At 25.6% G+C, this 25,796-nt stretch overlaps 2 protein-coding genes across 2 annotated transcripts; both read right to left on the bottom strand.

Moving 5' to 3' along the window:
• Nucleotides 1–411: 411 nt before the first annotated feature.
• Nucleotides 412–6,673, bottom strand: LOC113559014. The gene is made up of 3 exons (XM_026964605.2): nt 6,538–6,673; nt 5,452–5,716; nt 412–509 (listed from the first exon to the last, which is right to left on the bottom strand). Exons 1-3 carry the CDS (start codon nt 6,581–6,583, stop codon nt 476–478), a joined length of 345 nt encoding a protein of 114 aa, XP_026820406.1. The 5' UTR covers nt 6,584–6,673; the 3' UTR covers nt 412–475.
• Nucleotides 6,674–15,560: 8,887 nt separating this feature from the next.
• LOC113558744 (RNA-binding protein with serine-rich domain 1-like) lies at nt 15,561–16,910 on the bottom strand. The gene is made up of 5 exons (XM_026964271.1): nt 16,853–16,910; nt 16,666–16,779; nt 16,395–16,517; nt 16,090–16,328; nt 15,561–16,011 (listed from the first exon to the last, which is right to left on the bottom strand). Exons 2-5 carry the CDS (start codon nt 16,776–16,778, stop codon nt 15,650–15,652), a joined length of 837 nt encoding a protein of 278 aa, XP_026820072.1. The 5' UTR covers nt 16,779; nt 16,853–16,910; the 3' UTR covers nt 15,561–15,649.
• Nucleotides 16,911–25,796: the final 8,886 nt, after the last annotated feature.

The following is a 25,796-nucleotide window of genomic DNA, read 5'->3' as shown; positions in this document are numbered from 1 at the left end:
GAAATCATAGAATTTATTTTAATAAAACCAAAGATATTATCTATTACAATTTTACATTAATTAATTTAAATATACTAAGATTAAAATTAAAATTTGATGCTTTTATTATTTAAATAGTTCTTTCTAGAAATATAAATTTTTCTCAGAGTACATGAATATGTCTACGATTACGAATTAACTATTAATTATAATAAACATAAAAATACCAATAATATAAAATAAATATTTTGATAAAACATGAACGTACCTAATTGTTAGAAAAAAAAAAATAGAAATACATAATATTTAAAAATGTAATATTACGTGTGTCAAATTTTAAACTGAAAGTTGAGTAACAATTAAAATACATTGGGTTTTAATTATACTGAATCATAAATTAAAACTTTTAACTCTTATCCCTTTAATAAGAAACAAAAGACAAATAAATTAAATAGATTTTGTTTTTTTGGATAGTTATGTCAACAATATATCTTCATTATTCTTCTTTTGCAGGATCCCCTACCATATTCCTAGAAATAAAAAAAAATATTAGCAATAAATAAAGATAAATTAAATAGAAAAAAAAATTAAATTTTTAGTAGATTTTCAACCCTTCTTATTTTTAAAGTGAATAATTAATTTTTTTATGTGAAACTATTGCTGCCTATTGACGCATTCTCTTATGATAATTGATTTCTATGCTTTTATAGTTTTAACCACTCACATGTCACAACGTAACTGAATTGATCGCTAATTCTATTTTACATTTTATTTTTCATATTAGATATATAAATCATGAACCGGTTGTAAGCTTGTGACTAGCAGTAAAACGTTATATTATTTATTCATCAGATTTTATTTTTGTTCTTTTTAAATTACCTGCTTATACCTATACTTTTTATGTTTTCAACATACTGTCACAACTATATATCAAACGCATCTATATCTACCTAAATATATTGTTAGTAATTATTATAATATTGAATTTCAGAGACAGTAACTAACTAATATGCATAATATAATATACTTTCTAATCTACTGCTCTGAAAGAAATATTTTTCAAAATCAAGTTATATGAGTATAATACTACCATCCGTAATCCATCCTATTTTAATAGCAACTAATCAATTAATTGATTATTATTTGTTCTATTCTACACTTTTAAAATTAATATTAAATTAAAAACATATACTACACCCTAGTTATACAAAATACTAAATTTTTGAAAGTTTTGAATTTCAGATTATCGGATTTAGATATTTAAAGAAGGACTAAAGATAATAAATATAAATTATAATAATTTCTTTAATTTTTTGTAAATAAGTAATAACATAATTGTTAATATTGTCTGTAATTACACTTAATTGTAGTCCACTATAATAATTATTATCGTAGTAAGTCGCGTTTCTAAGCCACGAATTTAGTATAGATAAAAGTCGTTTTTCAATTTAAATTGTTAAAGTTCATACGTAACGTCAGCATTACTATAAATTTTTAGTTTTAATTCATGTTTCTATTATATAACTTCTAAACACGAATAAATAACTTCAATAAAAAATTGTATACTCGACGTAACTACATATAAACCTTCGTATACTGACATAGATAGTTATACCTACCATGTGCTCAAACGAAATATTTTTCAAACATATTATGATTTTATCCCCATACGTGTTGGTTATATAATTTGGTAATATAATATATAATAATTAGAAATATTAAATAAATTAAATATCTATAATATTAACACTAGTTTTAATGAAAAATTAAAAAAATGGCTTATAAATTATAATATACAAATAGAAATGTTGAATAAAAAAAAAAATTTAACTTATTATTTTTGCCTTTACAAAACATCCTTGTCTTACACAATTTAGCTAAAATTCGTTATCAAATAGAATATAGAAATTATTCGCTCGAATAATCTATAGTAGTTCTAAAATCTAAGTAGAAACAATACCTATGCTCAAGTAAGCTAAAAAAATGAACTCACATTACATATGGTAAGTACTAGGTATATAAAAGTAGTTTATAAACGATGACTGATAAAGTGATAAATGTTAATACAAAATGTAAACACCTAACTTTAATATAAGGAATGCATTTTTTTTAAATAAAGAAACTTTTCATGACAATTAAAATTTTAAAACGCTAAATTTAACTTTCAGAAGTTTTTTATATTTCTCAGATACAAACAAAAAACAATTGTGATATTAATATCTATAAAGCAAAAATTATTTTAATTAAGATGAAATACGAGTTTATTAACTAACTTTTATTTTAATATGAGTAAATAATAACAATTATAGGTGGATTAAATGCATTTAAGTTTAAGTTTCACTTATAAAATTTTATTTCCCATTATTATATTGCACTGAAATAAATCTGTTGCGATAGGTAGTGTAGAAAACATTTTAGACAAAGATAATAGAAAAATAGGCAATATAATAACAATGGTGGTTTATAGTGACATTTTTTAACAAATAATTTTGATAAAAATTGTTTATTATTATTATATTCAAAAAATGCTACCTTCCTATTGACTATAATCAGGCATGTTTAATTTTGGTAAATTTATAACACTTGTTAATCTTAATATTGATTTTGTGAAGGTTTTAAGTAGGTACTATAATAGATATATAAAACAATAATACGTATTTTCCTATGTACCTATAATATTGTTATATAATATTTTGCATATTTCATCAATTTTTCCTACTTAGAAAAAAAAATGCATGCTTACTATTTTTTTTTAATTGATCTATTCTTTTAACCTAACGTATTATGTATTTTAAATAGTATTAACTATAAAACTTAAAATTATTTAACGCAGGTATTTATTGTCATTGTCGCAGTCATGAATTAATTTAATGACAAGGTGCGATGTTCATTAAATTTCAATCACGCTAATATGCCGAAATACTATCTAATCGTTTTATTTATTGATTATTCGTTGGTAAATTTTTTGAACACAGTTTTTTGCCATATTTTAAATGTTATAAATTCATATTTTTATAATTTATAAGTGTTTTTGTACAAATTATCAACAATAATAGTTGTTTTTTCGGAATTTAAAATATTTTTTTGCATATTCAACATTTTAAAATTTTTTATGTAAACTTCACAATTTTTTTAGTGTATATTGTACCTATTTTAACTCCTATAACTTCCAAAGCCCTGATTGTGTAGTATTATTAAGATGTGATAATCAATAATACAGTTTATTTAACGATATACCTACAATCTACATATTATTATATTATGAATTTATAAACATTTACCTTCCTACACCATCAATTAAAAATATATATAATGGATAAATTATGATTCTATTCATTTTTTTAAATTACAAAATAAGTAAAAGTTATACAAGAACTAAAATATTAATATAAAAATAATATAAAATATATGAATAATATTGATAAAAATATATACTTACTTAGTACATATAAACGATCACTTATCAAATATATTGAAAGTGTAGAAGTGTATATGGTATTTTTATAATTTGTCTATATTATTAAGTAGGTGCTTATTTATTAATTATTACTTAGTTTTATTAATTTAGGATATAGCAGAATTTGAATCTACAACCATGCTGTGGATTTCTATATTAAATATAATTAATTTGAAATAACTATTTTATTATGCAGATATTAAAATAATGATTTAGGTTCATTACCTATTAAACAAAAGTCAATTAAAATATTTTAAGTGTAATATTTTACACTTATTAGTGTAATTCAAATTTACCAGCTTTAAGCTACATGATGTATTAAGTATATAAGAATATAAATTGAAGCTAAGATCTAAGTTAGATATTTTAATAATTTTTGAGAAATTTTACAAATAAATTGGTAAAGAAAATTATGATACAAAAGTTGGCTGTTTTTAATTTATAAATTATAATTTCTATGCTATCAAATATTACAAACACTACAATTATTTAATTCATAAAATTAATAATTACCATTTTAAGAATATAAATGTAGTATATTTATTATATTAATTTTTATTAAATCTCTAGAATAGTTCTAAAAGTCCACTATAGACTATGTAAGGCCAATACTTATTAGTTATTTATGGGCCTAATGAAAATAAAAATATACTGTAAATGTTACTAATAAATACTTAAGTATTACATTTACATGTTAAGTCATTGAAGAGCACATAATTTTAATATTTTATAGAATTGGTATAAAAGAGGTATTTATTATTTATGATATTTATGATATTATACAATTCATAATTATTAGTTTTAGTGTGGTTGTCCTATGTTTACTAGACAATGAACCTAAATGATTATTTTAATAAAATCTACATAAAAATAGTTATTTAAAGTTGATTAAATTTAGTGTAGAAAATTACAGAATTGTTTTAGATCCTAACACTGCTAAATATAATCTAAATAAATAATAATAAGTATTAATTAGTAAATAATTAGGTACTTATTAATGTGGATAAATTACAAAAATATTATAAGTTTCTATTTCCATAAATGATAATTAAAGAATATGTAAAATCTCATATGAAAAACAAATTTTACACTGCATAATACTAGTATTATAATTTAAAAGTTGTTTTTAAAAGTATAAGTCACTAATTTATTACCATTCCTCGATAAACCCAAGGGGAGAAGATTCTACGAAGTATTATTATTGGATTATACATTATTTTGTATTCCTAACCGGCCTATCCAATACTATGCTGTAAATGTTTGTTAAGGTAAAAGTTTCCAGGAAAAGAATTTTAAAAAGTAGAATAGATATACTTACTTAACTTATGACCTTTTAACTAATATTAATATACACAACATTCGATTTTCACTAATAAAACTAACAAAAATCAAAATTAAACCATTAACCACTTAAATTTCATACACAATGTTCAAAAACGTTTGATCAAGAACTCAACAAAAAGTATTATTATTGTTAGATTAAGAAGTAAGGCATAATGCTATGATATCTTATTAGCAATATAAAAATAAAAAAGAAAAAAATTAGCACGTAAACAAAGCAAAACTTATGAATAGAATAGTAAACACTGCTATTTTATTTTTATTGGATTCGCACACCAACTGAAAAATACTTATAGGTAGGCGACTAACGGTTTAGGTAAAACGTACAATGTACAATTTACAAAGGTACACATTCTACAGTTTGTACATAATAGCCTTTATCCATTATATTGATAAAGAGTATGAACTATGGTCTATGGACTACAGAATAAAGGAAATTATACTACACTTTCTATCTTTTTGGACATTTATAGTTTATACCACTACTATGATTTATTTGTATTATAAACTCTTTGAGATGTTCTGTTGGATTGTTGAAGTTAGAATTAAGCATATCTATTTCTTACATTACCTAAACTATAGTTTGTACATATAAATTACAAAATATAAAACGCTTATAAATTATGTAGCAAATATAGATTTAAGTACATTAAAAATAAGTATTTTATAAATACCAATAAAATGGAGTAATATTCCAGAAACATAATAAGCACCTAGTGACCGGATTACTTAGGATTATTGATGGTTTTACTAAATAATCCGGGACCGGTGGTTCGAGTTTTACTTTGGTGACTTCCGGGCATCCATTTGGGTTCATGCAGTCATTTTTATAAACTATTTGCTTTTTTCCCAAATCGCATGGCATACAACTACCTTCTGAACAAGGACCGATCATTGGATTGCATAATGCCGCACGTGCAAAGATATTCAATTCTGATCCTACATATAATAACAAATCGACATATTAGTACATTATAATATAAAATATACCTACACTATCGAATAAAGTCTAGCAGCTATTAATTATTATATGGAACTTTTGGTAGATATAATAAAATACAAGTAGCTTAATATTTGAATAGTAGTCGTTTAGTATGCAAATATAATAACGTAAACATTTATGGACTTTCTTATACTTACTCGATATTTTTTAGAAAATTAATACAAATTACCAAGAATATATTAATAAGATTACGTTTAACTACGATAGGTTTAGTACTTATTTATAATATTAATAATCAATGTAAACATTAATAATTAAAAACTTAACAACTTTAATAATAAAAATAAGTGAATCTATTAAAAAAATGTATACAAAAAATAAATGTAGTAAATGTAGTTAAATATATTTTTTCATATGAAATTGTACTATAACTTGACATTTATAACAAAAACTAATGAAATTAATAGAAAATGAAATCAAAGTTAATAATATAGAAATAATTGACTCAAACATTTAAATTAGGTAATCAAATATTTTAAAAAATATAGTTTTTTATAAAATTAATAAATTGTTATTTTTCCATTATTTGTGAGAGAATCAATAGAATTTATAAGCAAACAAAATTCAACTAATTCGAACATCGTAAATAGGTAATATGTTTTACTGTAGAATCATTTAAGTTAATTGAGATTTAATGATTTGAAAAAAAAAAATATTTTCTTTTTTTTTACTAGTGCAAAAAACATAATTTGGTACATGATATTTATAGCACGGACATAATATCTACTTAAGTCTTTTTTAAATACTAAGTACTAACCTGTGATTAATATAAAAACTAAAATATACATGGTGAATTTGCTCATGGTTGAAATCAGGAAAAGTTATAAAAATGCTATTTAATTTTTCGAACGAAATCGTCAAAACAGAATAACAACAGGTCACGTCGACTGCTGGATCATTAATGGGAAGATCGATGGCATAGCGCTAGGGTCAATCGTACTAATTTGGTACTACTGCGTCAACCTATACTCATACAGGCTATAATATTATGACACAAGAATGCAAACGACGGTGATAGTTGGGCAATTAGCATGTATACAAATTATTTATTGACAGACCACATAATTATTTTATAATGTTTACATAGCATTCCAATAATTTACTAAAAATCGGTAGGAAGGAACATAATATGCATTCAATCTTTATTTATTTTTTGAATCCGTGTCTATGATGGTTTACCTAGTATTCAAAATAATAGCAAACATTTAGTCTTCAAGACGGAAATTCATACAATGGCATGCATCTAAAGAAAATATTTGATTAAATTTAAAAACTGATAGTCTTGTACTATTTACTTACGTTAAATTTTAAGCTAGGTAAAAATGTTTTTCTTTTCGACTATTTCTGGTTAAACATAAATCATACGAGACATTTAAATGTGTAGGTAAATAATACCATAGTATTAAAATATTAACAATGGATATTTAAATTTTAATAATACATTTTTAATTGTTGTAGTTCAAATTATAAAACTTCCACTCTTGATTTTTTAAATTCGCAGACATGGACAGTTTACTTACTGATGAGCAAATAATGTATATTTAATGTTTATCGTTTATCGCTTAGGTATATATAAATTATGAATTTAATGTAAATATATAATATAATATGTATGCATATTTGTAGTGAAACTCTGAAACACGGGAAACATTATATCATATAAAATATAAATGTAAAATGTACAGATGACAGACATTATATTATTATTGTTGTATCGTTTTGTGAATATGTTACGGTAGATGACTAAAAAATCGGTAAATTACATCATTCCCCAGTCGATGACGTCATTTAACTAAATTATTTAATCGTCCAGGTAAATGTTGTAAAAGAACACATTTTAAACTCAAATTTACATTTTTCGTCGGACTTTGACGTCATTATTAAAACGGATGAACAATATAAATTATTTATTGGTGCAATTAAAATTAGGTACTATGAAATTTCGAGCTGCACTACACATTTCCGCAGCATTGTAAGCACATTTTTGCCTAACCTAACCAGTTTTACAGCAGCATCGATTAAATCCTCGATGACCAGCTTTATCCTTGTCTTGCAACTTCACGTAGAGTTATTTCTTGATAATTTAATTTTGTTCATAGCTCCATCTAATTCTATACATTTTTTGTTATATGGATAAATTTGTGCTCTTGTATATTTATGTTTCTAAACGCCATATTCTGTACCTGCAGGATCAAACTTTCGAGTTCCTATTATTTACAATTAAATAAATATATTAAAAATTAAAATTGGATTATATAATTTATACACAAAATAATAACTACAAGTAAATTACGTAGGTACTAGGTATACGCAAAGAACCTCGAGCCCTATTAACATGGTATCGGGGTTGGGACAAAAACAGTTGTACCAACTTCGAGCTTTGAGTGTTTTTTGTTAGTCAATCTTAACATTTTTTATGTTTGTTTTTCGATTTTTGTCAATAGCCTTTGATTTTTTTTCAATTCTTTTACCTTAAAACAGACAACAATTACTTTTTTGTAAATTAAATATAATAATATTCATATAATATAAAATCATATTTTTAGTACTTCTTAATTTATTTTCAATCTTTGACTGTATAGTACCTACTTTATTGTCGTGATTTTCAATAATAACTAAATTAAATTATATTGTCGCCTTTCTTTTTATTGTTAATAATTTTTTTGATTGCTGCTTTTAATTATTTTTCTTGGTAGGTATTTCATACTTAAAATACTATGATTAAATAAAACCACAACGCTATAATTTAATTACAATTGTATTTAAATAATCCACAAATAACACAACTTATAAGTACAAATGATTATAAAATACACGCTCATTGCATTCACAACTTACTAGGATGTAAGCGAAGATATTGTTGTAATGTTGTATATATAAAAAAATATTATTTCATGTACAGAGCGGGAGTCAACAAATGCTAATTCAACAAAAATTAATAATTAAATTGTCGATGGCGACGACAAGAACGGAACGATCGGGCAGTCGTGGTGTGTTACGGCTGACAACTGTTTAATTTTAGTATCTTTAATTATTTCGTTGTGCTATTATACATTTATTTTATTTCGATTAATATAACTATTTGTTTTTATTCTCATATCGAGGTACGCACCAAAGCGTTTGTAGCGAGGAAACGCTTTAGTAGAAAATAGCAAGACACTATAATACTTTATTTCTCTTCCAGTACTCGTTATCGTGGTCAGTTGAGAAATAGTACGATTTTGTCCAGGTTAAAGAGATCTCACTCTCAAACATCCAGTACTCGTTATCGTAGTCAGCTGTTTGAGAGTAAAGCAACCTTAGAGTTATAACGTATAAACCCTGCGAGGTCTTATTAAATTGTCCTTTGCATAGTATTCGTTATCGTGGTCATCAAAGGATTGTTGAGTAAGCGCTTACCGCAGGTATCGATACTACTTGTTTGATGGTTTTGGAATCGGATACCGAGATACCTATTCTATACGTTAAACCATCGCGTGACGTATAAGACAATACTAACTAATAAACTATTTTATATTATTACTTGAGTGGGTTATCGTTAGTCGGGTTTTTGCTCATCTATCTACTTTCGTCATAATAATATTATATTTAATAAACAAAACTTTTTTGCGTTTACACTAGACATTCTTGAATGTCGTTCACACAATCACACCGATGTAAATAAATTGAACATCATTCTCCAACTAAATTGGTAATTAATGTCAAATACCTAAAAATATCTATATTTACAATATTTACCAATTTTTAGGTAAATGACGTCATTAACCATATTTATATATTATTCACCGTAACATAATATACAAATATTTCTGTTTAACATTATCACAAAAAATGAATACCTATTGAAAATGAGATACATGTAACATTGTATAACTTAACCTTCACAATTAATCAGTGAAAACACATGGGTAGGTATTCATAATTACAGTATCAAAACTATAAATTACAGTATTGATAATTGATGATGATAAAATATTAAAAAAATTAAAATTAACCTACCAAATAATAATTAATAATAGTATAATTTAAATATCATATTAAATATATTCTGTAAAAACTTTATGGCATGGTATTGGTTAATATTTATACTTTAAACACCAGTGTATATATATATATATATAACTAACCAGTTAGGCAGTAACCACCCATATGCCATAATTTATAACTACTGTTTTTATAGTTAAAACATACAATTATTTATGAATGAATACGAAATACGCTTGTCTAAAATGCGGTCGACTAATTCCCATGACGTTTGTTATATCATTATATGTTGAGTAGATAGTACCTATCCGCTTTTTTGTCCACCTACATACCTAATATATTTATATTATATAATTTACATTCATTTTGATTATTATTAATATGATAACTATCTACATTAAAAGCAAAATGGTTAGGTTAATAAATTAGCGTTTTGTAAAAATAAAAAAAAATAACAAATGTTACTTACAGATTGTATAACATTTATTGTTAAAATTTGTATGTATAGGTAGTAAATATCCATACCTTGTATCTCCTTATAATGATTAGATATCGTATAAAATGCAAATAACATATTTAAAATATTACCTATAATCTATATGTTAAAATAGGCAGGGCATGAATTTATACAATTATATAACAACATATTATTTAAATTCTATGAATTATCATACAGATACATAGAATATTGAAAATTGGAAAGTGGCATCCGGTCATCTCTACTATTTACATACTAATTTATTATAGTATTCAAATATGACTTTTTTATAATTTCATACTTTAGTTAACATTCCTCTTACATTTTCAATGGAAAACAGACAATTTCCTACAGTTAACCAAAAATAAAAAAAATTAATTAATTTCCTACTTAAGAGTAAAATAGATTTTTGTCATTATGATTAATAATTTGATAGTATTTGCTATTTTTTAATATACACCAACATCGATTACAATAAAAAAAAACACATAATTTTATTATTTCGGGTAAAAAAAAAAGAATAAATAGATAGTATAACTGTATAAATAAAATAGTTATAGAATTTCAAATACAAAATTATTAAAAACTGGATTTATTTCGAAATTGTTAATAATTCTTTAATGAGTTATTCTATTAGTAGGAAGACACTAAATTTTTCTTTTAAATATATAAAATATTTGGTCCTAAAAATAGAATAGTTATGGAAAATTCTGAGAAGATAATAAAATATCTTTCTTCTAATTTTGCTCAGGTATTTTACCGCTTACTCAAATAAGAGTGCTCTAAAAGTTTCATATTAAGTTAAAATTTCATATTTATAAATTGTAAGCGAAAGTTCAAAAAAAGATTACTGATTAAAAAATTTAGTAGTCTTGTAATTGTTCAAGAATCTAGATGGTCACTAAAATAAAAAAATTTCACTTAAATACCAGATGATATATGATAAAATCCAATAAAGTAATTCCTAGATAGGTGCAGTAATTCGCGGTGAATAGGAAGATTTATACTGTTTTTGGAAAATTGTAAGTACAGTTTTGATGATAATAACTATAACTTAAAATAAGGAACAATATTAAATTTTAAAAAATGTGTAAGAATAGCAATAATAATATATTATATAAATACATTTATATTTATTAAAACAAAATTATACAGCCGATATAGGACAAAGTGGAATAAAAGCTCTTACGAGAGATAAAATAGTATGATAAGATTTTCTCAACATTTGGTCAATATATCAAAAAAAATTGTTGAATTTTTTTCCATAGCCATATTATGTTAATCTTTATCCATAAAACTATAACTATTTTCTATATGAATAATAATAAGTTCCTGTTCAAATACCATAATCGCAAAATTCATACAATCAAGTTTTTTTTTATATTTTGTAGTTAAATATAAACAGGATTTAAGACATTTCCTCGTGGCCATTTCGACGTGTTTGATGAATATTTTAAGTTAAAAAATAACTCGATCTCGTTATTGCAAGTCGAAAATATAGAAATCGGATTAGATTTCATGTACGTAAACAACTTTTGAAAGGACGCAACAGCGAGACCGTAATCAAGCCATGGACTTCAAGTCTAGGATCAGCACGAGAAACGGGTACGCCACATATCAGGAAGGCCTCAGCTTAATACATTCAGATGTATTAGAGTTATTGAGTCCACAGAACTTTCACACCTTGCGATGTTAAATACATTTGTAATTATTATACTTAAGTTAAATTAAATAAGCGAACTATTTTTGATAACAAATTTACCTCGGAGAGACAAATAGTAGGCATACTACAACCAATACCATCATTCATCACATAGGTACTTTCAGAGCCTCAGAGGAAAACCCTGCCGATATAAATGATATAATATCCAAAGGAATTCATGTAACTGAGTTCAAGGCAGCTACTTTTTGATAGCATGTACCAAATTGGGTAATTATAAAATCAAGTGCATTAATAATTCATTTTAAGAAATAATGCTCTTAGGCATTGATTATTACTCACATTACGAAAATATACAGTCACTTGTCACTTTGTAGGTGCCCATAAATAAGACTATTCTGATTTGAAGGAAAGCATCGATTATTCGATTGGAATTTTAACCTGTTAGCGGCATTCCATTTCAACGAATCATGGAATGTACTATACAAAATGCAAAATATACCTAACATGCATGATGAGTGAGACTAAGTTAACTTCTGAAGAGTTAGACTTTATTATGTCAGATTGATGTTTAAATTTATTCCTTAGACACCATTTGGAAGTGATTCAATAAAGTCCGAAGCCTTTATTTTTGCCCGGCTCTATGCATTTACCATAACCTGAAGGAAAAAGAGTTAAACAAGGAAAACCCAGACAGAATACAACGTTAGAAATAAGTGCAACATTCACTCAGGCATTTATGCAGACTATAAAAGAATTTTTGCCTCAACATAAAGTACCTACTTACATAGTTACATAACTACAAATATGAAATAGGTGACCCTTGAAAATTAATTTTATAACAAATAATGAACTAATACCTTTTACCCGATGTAAGCTAACAAAAGTAACAAAAGGTTCACGTTCACCTAAGAGAAGAATGGTGTAGACCTCAAATTGTTTATAGTTAATAATTATTATTTTAATATTGTATTTAAGCTATGCCATACACATACAAAGCACACATTACACATGCACACATATTAATAACAAACTCAGAATATTATCCTATTTCTATAATAGTTGGTGCAATATTTAGCATAAAATTTTCTATTTTACTAAAAAAACAGTCAAAATTAAATTCCTTTAAGTAGAATTATTAGTTTATACATTTAAAGGTTCCAATATTATACAGTTTTGTTTATCAAATGTTTACAATTTAAAAAAATATATAATGGCTATACATTTTACTAGCTTTATTAAGACATAATATTGATACGAAAATACTTGTTCATATACTGAAGTATTTTAATTAATAATAGATAAAAAAAACATTTTAAAATCAACCAATCTTATAATTTTAAAGAAATGTTGATTTGAAAAATCAAAGTGTCTCAAAATATTAATTAAATTCTTCTCGGACAATCTTGATAGTGAAAAATTCAAAATAATTATTATCTTAATATCAACCACCAATAAATGGAAATAAAAATGAAGTTCCATAATACTTACCTACCTACATGTGGCTACAAAAAATTTTATTTTTGTCTAGATTGCTCCAAAACATATTTTATATTAATGGCTAAAAAAGTAATTAATAATTCCAAAATTATGGAGATTAAATTAAATTAAAGCATGTTTAAATTTATAAAAAAAATAAAATATTAAAAATCTATCCAGTCAATGCACAGAAATATTCTTTTTTATATAAAATATATTATAGGTGCTTCTGCCCTAAACTGAACCAGAGAGTCGTAATAGGGGAAATTCAGAATATCTTTGTTTCTATATAATGTGCGAGATAGTCAGAGAAGACAAATTAATGAGAATGTTGATGTAATGGTCCCTTAAGCATTATAAATATATAACCTAGCTTGGTTTATATTCTGATAATTATGTCCAATTAAAAAAAATTGTGATGATTACTCATGAAATAAAACTTTTTAAAATTGTATTAAGTTTCTATTATATATACATTTATTAGATATAAGTGATCTATAAGTAAAGTACTGACAAATTTTGAACAATATTGAATGACTCGTTTTACTTTTAAACAATTTAATTTGGTTTCAAAGAAAAAATTATTTTAGGTGAACGTTCTTTTAAATTTTTTAGTTATTCTATATAAATGTAATTAAAAATAAAATCATGACGTATGCAGTACAGCCAAAATTGTATTATTACTCTAGAAGAATAATTGCGCAATATTTTGAATTGGTTAGTTCTAACACCTCTTTAAAGTAACATGAATAAAGTTAAAGTAATTTAATTATATACTCGTCTTATATATATATTATTTTACTAAGATAATTGTTATTAAGCTATATATAATAGTAAACTATTATAATTTATAACAGCATGCTGACAGTGCCTAATGGAAACAACAATTTACAATTATAAATTTATTTGAATAAAGTGCATTTAATATTGTACTAATATAACTAACTAAAAATAATAACATTTTAAGCAATAATCTAAATAATAATAGTTCTAATGGATAATATACTAAACAGTTGATAACTGAATATAATATTTACTAATAACTAATAAGCAATAATAATATGTATATATACAGGAAAAAAAATTAGAATTTTATAAAATAATAATTTATAATATTGCTGCACATATAAAAATTAATTTAATGGACATAAATTAAATAATTAAGTACATAAATATAATGATTTTATATATATTTACAAATAAGGTAATTGTCCAAATAACACAATAATATAACCCAATCTAATGCTCATGTAGTGGATGATGAAATAAAGGATATAAACAGATAAGTAGTTCTAGAAAAATGGATGGAAGATTCCACTTTATCCTAGGTACTCAAAAATTGTTTGAATGAAATTCATACAGAATGTCTCAGCCATACTCAACTAAGGATGACAAGTACATTTACAACCACACATAACAATGTGGCTCACAAGGAATATACAACAAATTATTAAAAACCAATAAACATCATTAGTAGACTCTTTAGAAATACCAAGTCACCAGCAGTTTGGGGATCTAAAACAACTCCGCCATACTCTACAAACAACTTTTATAGTATACACAATATTTTAATTAAAAGTAGCACACAAATATCTTACAAGAATACCATTTAAAATTAATTTAATCTCTTATAAATGATAAATTAAAGTAAATTATTATGAAATATTTTATGATTACAATACAACCAATTTTTTCAAGTGAAAAAAAATCTTACTTTTCATAAATGTACAAAAAAAACTTTGCATATTTTTTGAGGGGGAGGAGGGAGAATAAAAATAATTCTACAAAAGAAACAAATCACAATTAGTTAACAAAACAATTATTTCAAATTAAATATTTAATTAATTTAATAAATATTAATATGTTATCATATTATGATATCTTAAAAATGTTATATAAATTAAGATATTATTTATTTATTTTTGAACTTCAAAAGATTAATTAATAATTCTTCATTTTATGTTTATTCCAATTTTTAAATTATCTTATAATTGTTACACTGAAAAAAATAATTAATTTATATATTTAAATAAATATTTTTACTTTTTTATCATGTTAATAATGGTTTATCATTTACAAAAAATGCATTATCTTGATTTTAAAAGTATACAAAATAAATTCTTAAGTGTATGTAAAATAAAAATAATAAGAACAATAATTGTAATAGTTTGTACTTGTTTGTATCAATTCATTTATAAAGTAAAGAATGTATTTATTTTTAATGAAGTTAATAAAGTTTCTTAAGATATCTTCTAGAAAAAGATATTTTTAAGATCTAGAGCGAGAATGCTTTGAACATATAGAACCTTGTATACTTTGAGAATTAGAACGAGATCTTAATCTGGATTGCCTTGGAGATCTAGAATATGATCTATTCGATGATCCTGAGCAAAATCGATTTGAAGATAAATAATTATTAGACTTAAGAGAATTAAGAGGAGATCTAGAATAAGATTTCAATCTATCTACTTGAGGAGAATGATGTTTAATATAAATTGGCAACACACGTCTTGATGAACTTCTTTTGTATCTAACTCCGCTGCAAGCACCACGGAGTATAGAACTTACATGGTATTCTATGAATGGCAGAAACCATAGTTCACATATTATTTCATATCCATCAATTTCACCTATTTTAATTTATTTTCAATTAGATATATATAAATTACAATTGTTAGAAATTATTAAAATGAATATCTTAAACTCACATCTATTCATTGATTCAACGGCATTTTCAGATTCTTCTGGACCCGAAAACATAATGTAAGAAAATCCTTTAGAAATTCTATCATAGTTGTTGAAATGTAGATCTAATTTTTTTATTTCTCCAAATTCGGAAAATATTTCATGAAGGTTATTAGTAGTTACTCTTCTGCTCAAGTTAGTAATACGAATACAACATGAAGTTTTTGGGCATTCAATCTTACACTCTATTGGAATGCTAGACCTAGAATCATAATATAACTTCATTTTTTTTGTACTTATTAAACACTATATTGTTATTAGTATTAACCTTGGTTTTTTTAAAGTTTTATTGAGACTATCTGAATATTTTACAGTTACATTATACCATTTTAAATTTTTTGGAGAGTACTTTTTAATCTTTTTTATTTTGTTCCTTATTTTCTTCATTTGTCTGTAAATTAATTTTGATTAAAATTAACCTAGGCTTTATAAGTAAAGATAAATTCTATAGATTAAAATATATAATACTATAGGTAATGCTATAAAATACCTATTACCTATACCAACTTATACATTTATAATAAATTATCTAAACTTACCTTAGTTTTTCTTTAACTAGTTTGATGTTAGAAGAATTTCTTGACCTTGATAAATTTAAAAAAGTATTATATATAGAGTTTTTTGAATTGGAGTTATAATTTGAAGAAGCCATCCTAGAATACATATTAGTAATTTTATGATATATTTATTAAAAATAAATCCAATTAAATTGTTTTCATTTCTTACTTATTACTTAAAATATGACTGCCAAACAATTAAATTTTTTCTTTATGGTACTTTTTTCTTCTTCTATAATGATGATTTTAATCAGTTAATGTTATATTTTTGTACTTGGATTTTTTGACCTATAATAATTAATTAAGTTTAAAGATTAATAATATGACATTTATTAATAGTAATATGGACATAAAAAATTTCAAATATCTTTATCCAAAGATATTTAAAAAATATTAAATAAATACCTACTTATAATGAATTATATGATGGTAATTTTAATTATAAATGGCATGATCATTAGTAATTTATTATATAGTTTAAATAAAATATGATGTATATTAACATTTAACAGTACATGCCAGTTAATAAGACCTCTTTTGTAATTTATAAGACTCCTAGCCTACAATATGTTGCATTCAATACATACAATTATTGTTACTAATTTAGTATAGCTGGATAATACGACCATATAATTTAGAACGTAATATGTGATAAAATACAAGTTTTTAATAACTTTGATTAAAACAATGCTAGTTTATTGTAACTAATATACTAACATAAATCTTAAGCCTACACAGTTTTAATATTTTAAAAGGAATAAAATGAATTAATTTGATTAGTAACCAATCAAACATTTTAAGTGTGATATAAATTAAAAACTTATATTATTAAATAAAACTGACTTCTTATTTAAATGAAAAAGTTAAAAATCATCATAAAAAAGTTCAAGTAACTCTAATATAAATTTTATAATAAACTATGGTGTAACATGTATTATATAAAATGTTCAAACACTCCATGTTTAAATTCTTAATTTTTACATTAGATAATTGTAAGTTATTGAGTCTTTTAAGATAATTAAGGTATTTGATAAAATAAAAGATTATATTTATTAATAGCATTTAGATTTTTAACATAATTTTTTCTTAATATGAATCTATCACAATACAATTTATTTCCAGGATTTATTTTTTGTCCATAATTAGTAATTACTAATACAGATCAAAATATATATCTGTGGCTACAAATCTTTTTTTATTAGGTAACATTAAAGTTTTGTGTAAAATAAAATAAAATAAATCTTTATCAGAATTTGGTAGATTGAATATTCATATTTTATAAAACAACCAATTAACTGTAACTAATTTTTTGTATTCAGAATGTAATAATAATGAATCTAATCGGAAACCAAAATAGCATCTTAAGCACCAGTACCATTATCTTTAATATCTCTAATAGGGATATAAACATGCGTAAACAATAATAGTAAAACTAAAACTATTGAGAACATAATATACAGTCATAGCTGTTAAGATGATTTTAATGAAAACCATATCTGTCAAACTGCTATTAAAACCATACTGAATAGTAAGTAGTTAGTACATAGTTAAAAATGTTTTAGAATATTTTATTATTCCTTCTATAAGGATAAAAAAAATTTATTTTATTATACTTAAAATTACTTAGTTATACATTAATAAGAACTACAGGTATGTATTGAAAATCTAACATAGATTAGGTTAATTGTTATTTTAACATGCCATATAAATTATATTTCACAACATAAATACAAAAAATATTGAAGAACATAGTTTATTTATGGTGATGTATTGGTATTTAAAATGTCGATAAGAAACAATAAAGTTGATCAAAACAATTCACAGGGAAAAAAATCCAATTCAAAATTTGTTATTTAATTGATAAATACATCAACATTTCATCCTTAACATTTCTCCTATTTTTTTCTATTTTCTTTTAAGTTATATCACACGGACAATAAGATCATATTTTAACATTAACTACTTCAATTGTTATAAATTATGAACTAATCTAAAAATCAAAAAATCTTTAATGTTGTTCAATATTAATTGTTTTAAAAAGATAATTGCTTAAAAATAAAAAAATTATTATAAAAATGAAAAAAAAATAAAAATGTAGATGAGTATAAAAAAAAAATTAATAAATATATTTGGATAAAAAAGTCTAAGAAAATGTTCAAAGAAACACATGATCAGTACCTTATACAATTTTAGTAATATTACTAATATTGCAAATTGGGTAAAGCAATATTGAGTTGCTGTTTTTCATTCCCACATCATTACTGACAATAGGTCATAATGAGATAGTCATTAAATCGCATAAAATTATGAGGATGTTAAATAATTAATGTGTAAACAGATCGTCACGATTTGTGTAAGTACTTACTAGTAAATTTTGTTGTTTTTTTAAAAATGTCGACATCTGATGAATGCTATGGAATTTGCACACACGTCACACGATACGGAACGTCCTGGCGATAAAAAATAATATCGTTTAATATTTGTTATTGGTAGGTAATCGTATGATTAACTGCGTATTTACAACGAACGCGATATGATATTTTTGTTTTAATGTCGCAATAACGATGAACACGGTTGCCCCGCAATCGTGGTCAATCGCAATAACATAAATATAACGACCAGATCAACGAGTATCGACAGACCCGGACGGTCTGGTGAAATCGCAGCTATGACTTGCTCTCACAAGTGAAGTGGTCGACAATGCGCAAGTCGGCGGGCATCCAGCACCCGACCCAGTTTTGCTGCGACAACAGCTCTTTTTTTACATATATACAGGAACACCTCTACAAAAACAACGAAATTCCCAATTGATAAGACCAATTTTGATAATCGGGGTGGTCGTATTTTTGGTTGACGCGTAATAACTTGTTAGATGTGTGCGATGCAAACGTCAATACTCAATACGTCGTGTACCGTACTGCGCAGCGTCAAAAATTTTCTAGACCAGCTGATCCAGGCCCCCACAGCCCACAGGTATCCGTAGTATGAGCGAGCGATACTGCGCCAGCGCCGTGCGGTGTCGGGACCTCTTCCCGATCGGCCACGGTGGCGCCGGCATTCCGAAGAACATCATACTATACGGCCATCGGGTAGATTTTAACAGTTCACGTGCCCGGCATTGTAACTATTAACTGTTGTTGTGTTTAAAATAATATGCTCGATACTTTCATACTGTAATATTATACACACACCCACTATACCCATTACCCACCCACCACCCACCCCAACTACACCACATATAATTCATCATTACAATATTATGTATCAGTCGCAGTCGCCATACTTGAGTATAGTATTTACGGGGGGGGATAGATACACACTTGGTATTTTTTCTTCTGATAAGTTTAATAATGTCGTACCTACGTATATTACAGAATAAAATTATGGAAAACGCTATATTAAACGCTAATATTATTATATTGAATATTGATATATTTAGAATTTGGAAATATTATGGTTGATACCCGAATGTAGTCCATACACGACTTACTGGCGTGTACCGCTAAATATGTTTATGATTGAAAACAATTCATAGGTATCTTAAATCATAAAATGCCGTCAATCGTTGTTATTGTCAATAATGACCCAGCTATTATGCTTTTAATAATAACTTAAGCGTTCGGTTGCTATTTCAAAACATATTGCGGGACGAGGGCATATATATATATATATATATAGCCAAATAGGCATTCTAAACAATAAATTCCAAATGTTGAATGCCGTTGTTTATTAGATATAATTATTAATTAAACGCATTCCTGCGTTTTGATTGAAGAAAAAAAAATATTGAACACAGAATAAGATATTGAAGACATTTATTGACATTGTAAAAAATAAGTGATTCATAATATTTAAAAAAAAAACTATGTAGGTACCTACATTTTTTTAAATTTAATATTATATTTTGTTTTTATTTAATACAAAATATGAGTTATTTTGTTTAATGATTTCTAATTTTTATAGTATATTTTTAAGCATATTTTGTCAGTTTTTAGTACATTAAATTCACAACCTTGATTTTTACCTTTTTATTCTTATTAGGTACTTTTTTCTTTTTAGTATAGGTATTTCTAACTTTGATCTTCCTAGTAACTGCTTTTTTTAGTGAACACGATATATTTACCAGCTTATCCTCATTAAAAAATATGAAATCTATTGAAATTGATGGTATAACTGATATCATCTTCCATAACCTAAGGCCTTTTTTATCATTTCCTTTATGGTTTCTTTTCAGACGTTCGCTTAATGAGATACTGCCTTTCCTGATTTTCGGAAAATCTCCTCCACTTTGAAATCAGGTGACGCTTTTTTCCTATAAGTTTATATAGTATATATATGTATAAAATAATATACTATATAGTATAAGTAATAAAAGAAAACATCATTTTCGCATTGTATTTAAGATTCAATGATTTGTCAAAGTCAAGTTTAATTCGATTATTTTATTTATATAATATATTATCATTACAGCATTACAGTAACCTATTCAATGACAACGTATAGCTTTAAATACATTCAAAATTTGTACAATACAGCAGTGCGAATTCTCCATTTTAATTAAAAAATTTTAATTATTTTACGTATTATGTATAAAATAATTATTATTATAACAAAACTTAACTTTATTATTTTGATTGATGAAATGTTAGCTGTTTTTATTATGGTAGAAATAATTATATATATATTCAATTCATTGGTTACATTAATTCTTGTTGATCATACTATCGTATGTTTTTTAATAATTCTTTCGAGTTTTACAAGTAATATTTTGTGGGATCACAATATTTTAGGGGGGAAAACATATAGATGGTTATAAATGTTATAATAAATGATAAATGACTCACTGAATTTATATAATGGTTACGGCGAATGAGTAAAGACGTTCACCCGATTTCCGAAATTGATAGGGATAGTGAAATGCTGGTTGTCGTTATGGCACGGCGAATCTTAGTATTTTCTGGACCATGTGTTTAAGACAGTTTTAATGATTCTATTCGGTCGGTGATTTCTTCAGGAATTCAGGATAGTCGTAGTTTTTCTCTGAATGTTGATGACTGGGATTTTGGTCGATAACCCGTGGAGTGGTCGTATTAGTCTTAAACTAGGAGCAAGCTCTAGACTAGTAAATACAACCACTCATCGGTGTTATGGCTTATGAGTTATGAGTAAGTATATGAAAAGCGAATCTGTACAGTTACTGTATTGTGACTTTACTAGGGACAAGCTCGTAATAGTGAGTACAGATATTGCTTGTCATCGTTCGGTGTTTTGCTCAGATTGCTGTAGTCCTGTAGGCTGTAGAATTGGCATTGCCGTCCGGTGTATGCCTCAACCAGCAACAGGAGCAAGCTCGACAGAGCGTGCGGTGAATGCGATTGACATCAAGTGGCCAATTGCTTATATAAATTTCGTCGGCCTCCAGGGAATAGTATTTTTTTTTTTTTTTTATAGTTTTCGATGTTTTTCAGACGTTCCAGTCTTACATGGTGATTCTTTTTTCATAAAAAAACTCATTAATTAAGAAAGCATTAATGTTTTTGAAAATATTTTTTTACATAATTTCAAGTTAAAAAAAAACAACGTTTTTATTAAACAATTATATGTTAAAATATAATAGGTTTAAATAGAATACATTTATTACTTACTATTAATTTACAATTCTGTGAATGTCAGAATGTGTTATATTATTTATATAAATAATAATATAAATCATAACACAGTAAAGTATTAAGTAATAATAAGTATTTAAATAAATATATTATATATTAATATTTTTCACACATTAATAAATAATTACCACTCAAGTCATATATAATTAATAAAAATCATAAAAATTGATTTTTTATTTTTTCCGGGGTGAATTAACAAGTCCTTTTTTATACCTGTACATTGTTTGGGTGGAATTTACATGTACCTTTGTACATTGTATTATTTAGCTTACTCGTATATTAACATTTTTTACTGGAACACAATTTTTTGATTATTTATATCATTATTATTTATTTAGATGTGATATGATATTACAAAACCACAAATATACTTTAATTTATGTATTTTTTTTTCGGGACTCAACTTACCAGTAAACGGACAGTTTGTACTATCTATTATTTGAGTTGCATATCGCAGACACTTTGTACGGTGATAATGAATTGGTAAATTTCGATCGCGGACGTTTTGTACGGTATGTAAATGGTGGTGTTTTTATTTTGTATATTTTTGCATATTTTTGATAAAATGAATATTATTGCGAAAAATACATGTTTTACAGTATTTTGTAATTAATATTTCGTATTTAATTAGCTGCTGATTAAAGTATAAAACTTGGTATTTTTGTCCAACATAAATTTTCTAATTTTTCAAACATAAAATTAAAAATATTTTCACTATTGAATGTGAATTATAAATTTTATTTCTCAATTGTATTATATTAAAACAAACAGCCAATCACTGATGTATTTTAATAAATAAATATTTTTTTTGTAAATATATTTTTGTGTTTATTTTATAACAATTTAAATTCATATATATTTTGCATATTTTGGTAAATAAAATGCATATTTTACAATTTTTTATTGCATACAAATCCTAGCCCTGATTATTATTATTATTTATGTATGTTAACATTGTTAACTACCTGTGTTTGTAATAACAAAGTATGTCTAACATTTCATGTCTCAACATTTGTTTTTACCTGAAATAGTACAAGCTGTCCGCGGTTTTCATTTTTTCTGGGTGACCGTACAAAGTGTCCTACAACCAATTTACCTACTACCTCTTTTTTCTCAGGACCCAATTTACCAATCTCGAGTCTATGCTCTAATGTAATATTGCAAACCACACATAATTCCGTCTTTCATACCATGATATTTTTCATCGCCCTACTTATAACTCATTGTTATTTATATATATATATTTATAACCGCACCCACGAGCGCAACTATTTAACTTTTTTTTTGATTTGTCAACAATTCTTTATTTTTAAGCAAAAGAATAAAATCGAACGTGACATCGACATGGTGTTTTTTTTCTTTGTGTCCTCAACACAGTCTACCCGCACGCACTACGACACTCAAAACGCTGAGCTGAGCCACTATTGCGCCTGTGTAAGGTGTAAAATATGTTATTACAAACTAAAATAAATCTATTAATAGCTATGAAAGTAACAAATATATTTTTTTGTCTTTAGTTTTTACCATTTAACTATTATTATTTAACTATTATTATCTGCATATTATAATGCACGTTTGCACATACCTTTATTTAACCATTTTATGAAAAATACGATGTTCGAGTCAATTCAGTTTTATTTTAGACATTATGCGAACTTGCTCAATACACAATATAATAACAATTAAACTGATATCTGCAACAGCGGATAACGATTTAGTGTTCGTGCAAAAGGATAAAACGATAACGTTTTTTTATTACTGAATGGCATATCAACGATAACTCCGTGACAAATTTTCATAAGTCTAATAAAACAACGTAATTGACGATAAGATGCGAAGCGCAAAAGTCTGTAACACGAGCTGCGAATTGACCACCCGTGATATATTATATAATATTTTATTATACTAATTTCAATTAAATTGTTCAACTTTTTTTTATGTAAATATTGTAAATGTATAATATGAATGGACAAATAAGTAATAAACATTGGTGATTGAAATTATTGAATCGATTAAATCATTTACACGACCAATAAATAATAGTGGGCCCGTGGCTGCAATGATGATATAATTGGTCACCTTTCCATAGACTTCATAGAAAATATAGCATATTACATAGGGTAAGCGGTCACTTAGTACGGTCCATTGTTTAAATTTCATAACGCGGACACTTTGCACGGCCAGGTAAAATTTTAGATCGCAGAACGCGGACACATTGTACTATTATATACATAAAGTACATATTAATGTATATAGTAATATACCTAAGCGATATGTGGATATAATGTAAATTATTAAAAACGTTATAAAATATAGTATATTATACTATTGGTTAAAATAATCAGTTTATATCAATTAAAAACGTGTACAATACAAAGATATGTCAAAAAAAAGAAATAATGTTAGATCCTACATATATAATAAATGGAATTTAAAAATTCAAAATAATTTCTTTGCTTTGGTGCTGGCTACATAAAGTTAATAGCTTATTGATTTCACCAAAATTATATTTTTGTTTCTTAAGTAACCTATTGACACATTCGTCCAGTTGTATTACTCGCAAAACTGTCCAAAAACTCGGAGAATGTATAAGATACTTAGATTTACCAAATAATATTTAAACTTAATAACAATTTTAATAAAATTGTATATAATATATACATAAGTATATACTTTATGTATATAATAGTACAAAGAGTTCGCGTTTCGCACTTTTGATGCTCGACCGTACAAAGTGCCTTAGAACCATTATATAGATATTAAATTTTAACCATACCGTACATCTGTCCATCAAAGGATGGATAAAGAAACATTTTTACATTTTATAGCTAATTCTTTCATTTTAATAAAACTATAAGCAAATAAATACAATATAATGAATTGTTAGGTTTTATAATATTATAACAGAGCAATTCAACAAAACAAAATAAATGCGAACGCGCGTCGAACTCTACGGTCGTGCAGTCTATGTATACAAACAATAGGGCTTATCTCACGAAATGTGCACATTATCGTATAATGGTCATGATTAAATTTTAATTATATTAATTTGTTGAAACGCTATCGATAACGACGTCACCGCCGTCAGGTCGGCCTTCCAGCGCGCATCTATACGATTGCGATTATAAATATATATATATATAATCGCAATCGCCCGCGGACTTTGATATCGACGGCAAGTCGCACGGGCTATGACAGATTATTATGATCTAACTTTTGCGCGGTGCCGCCGGTATCGTTATAGCGTACGTCGTCCCGCCACCGTCCATAAGCAGTATGCCCTGGACTCACACGGTTGTTGCGTGCATCTGCCGTCTTTGTTCGTCGCATTATATTACGCGATCCGAAACGCGCTGCGAATCCGTCCGATCGGTTCGTCTGTGCTGTCGACGATATCGCATCACAGTGTCGGTGCGTCGGTGCGCGTTGTATGTTAAGGTTAGC

This window comes from Rhopalosiphum maidis, chromosome 3 (genome assembly GCF_003676215.2).
Source record: "Rhopalosiphum maidis isolate BTI-1 chromosome 3, ASM367621v3, whole genome shotgun sequence".
In the NCBI taxonomy this organism is placed as follows: domain Eukaryota; kingdom Metazoa; phylum Arthropoda; class Insecta; order Hemiptera; family Aphididae; genus Rhopalosiphum; species Rhopalosiphum maidis.
The sequence above is the reverse complement of the archived record's forward strand: the minus strand, read 5'-3'. Positions and strand labels throughout refer to the sequence as shown.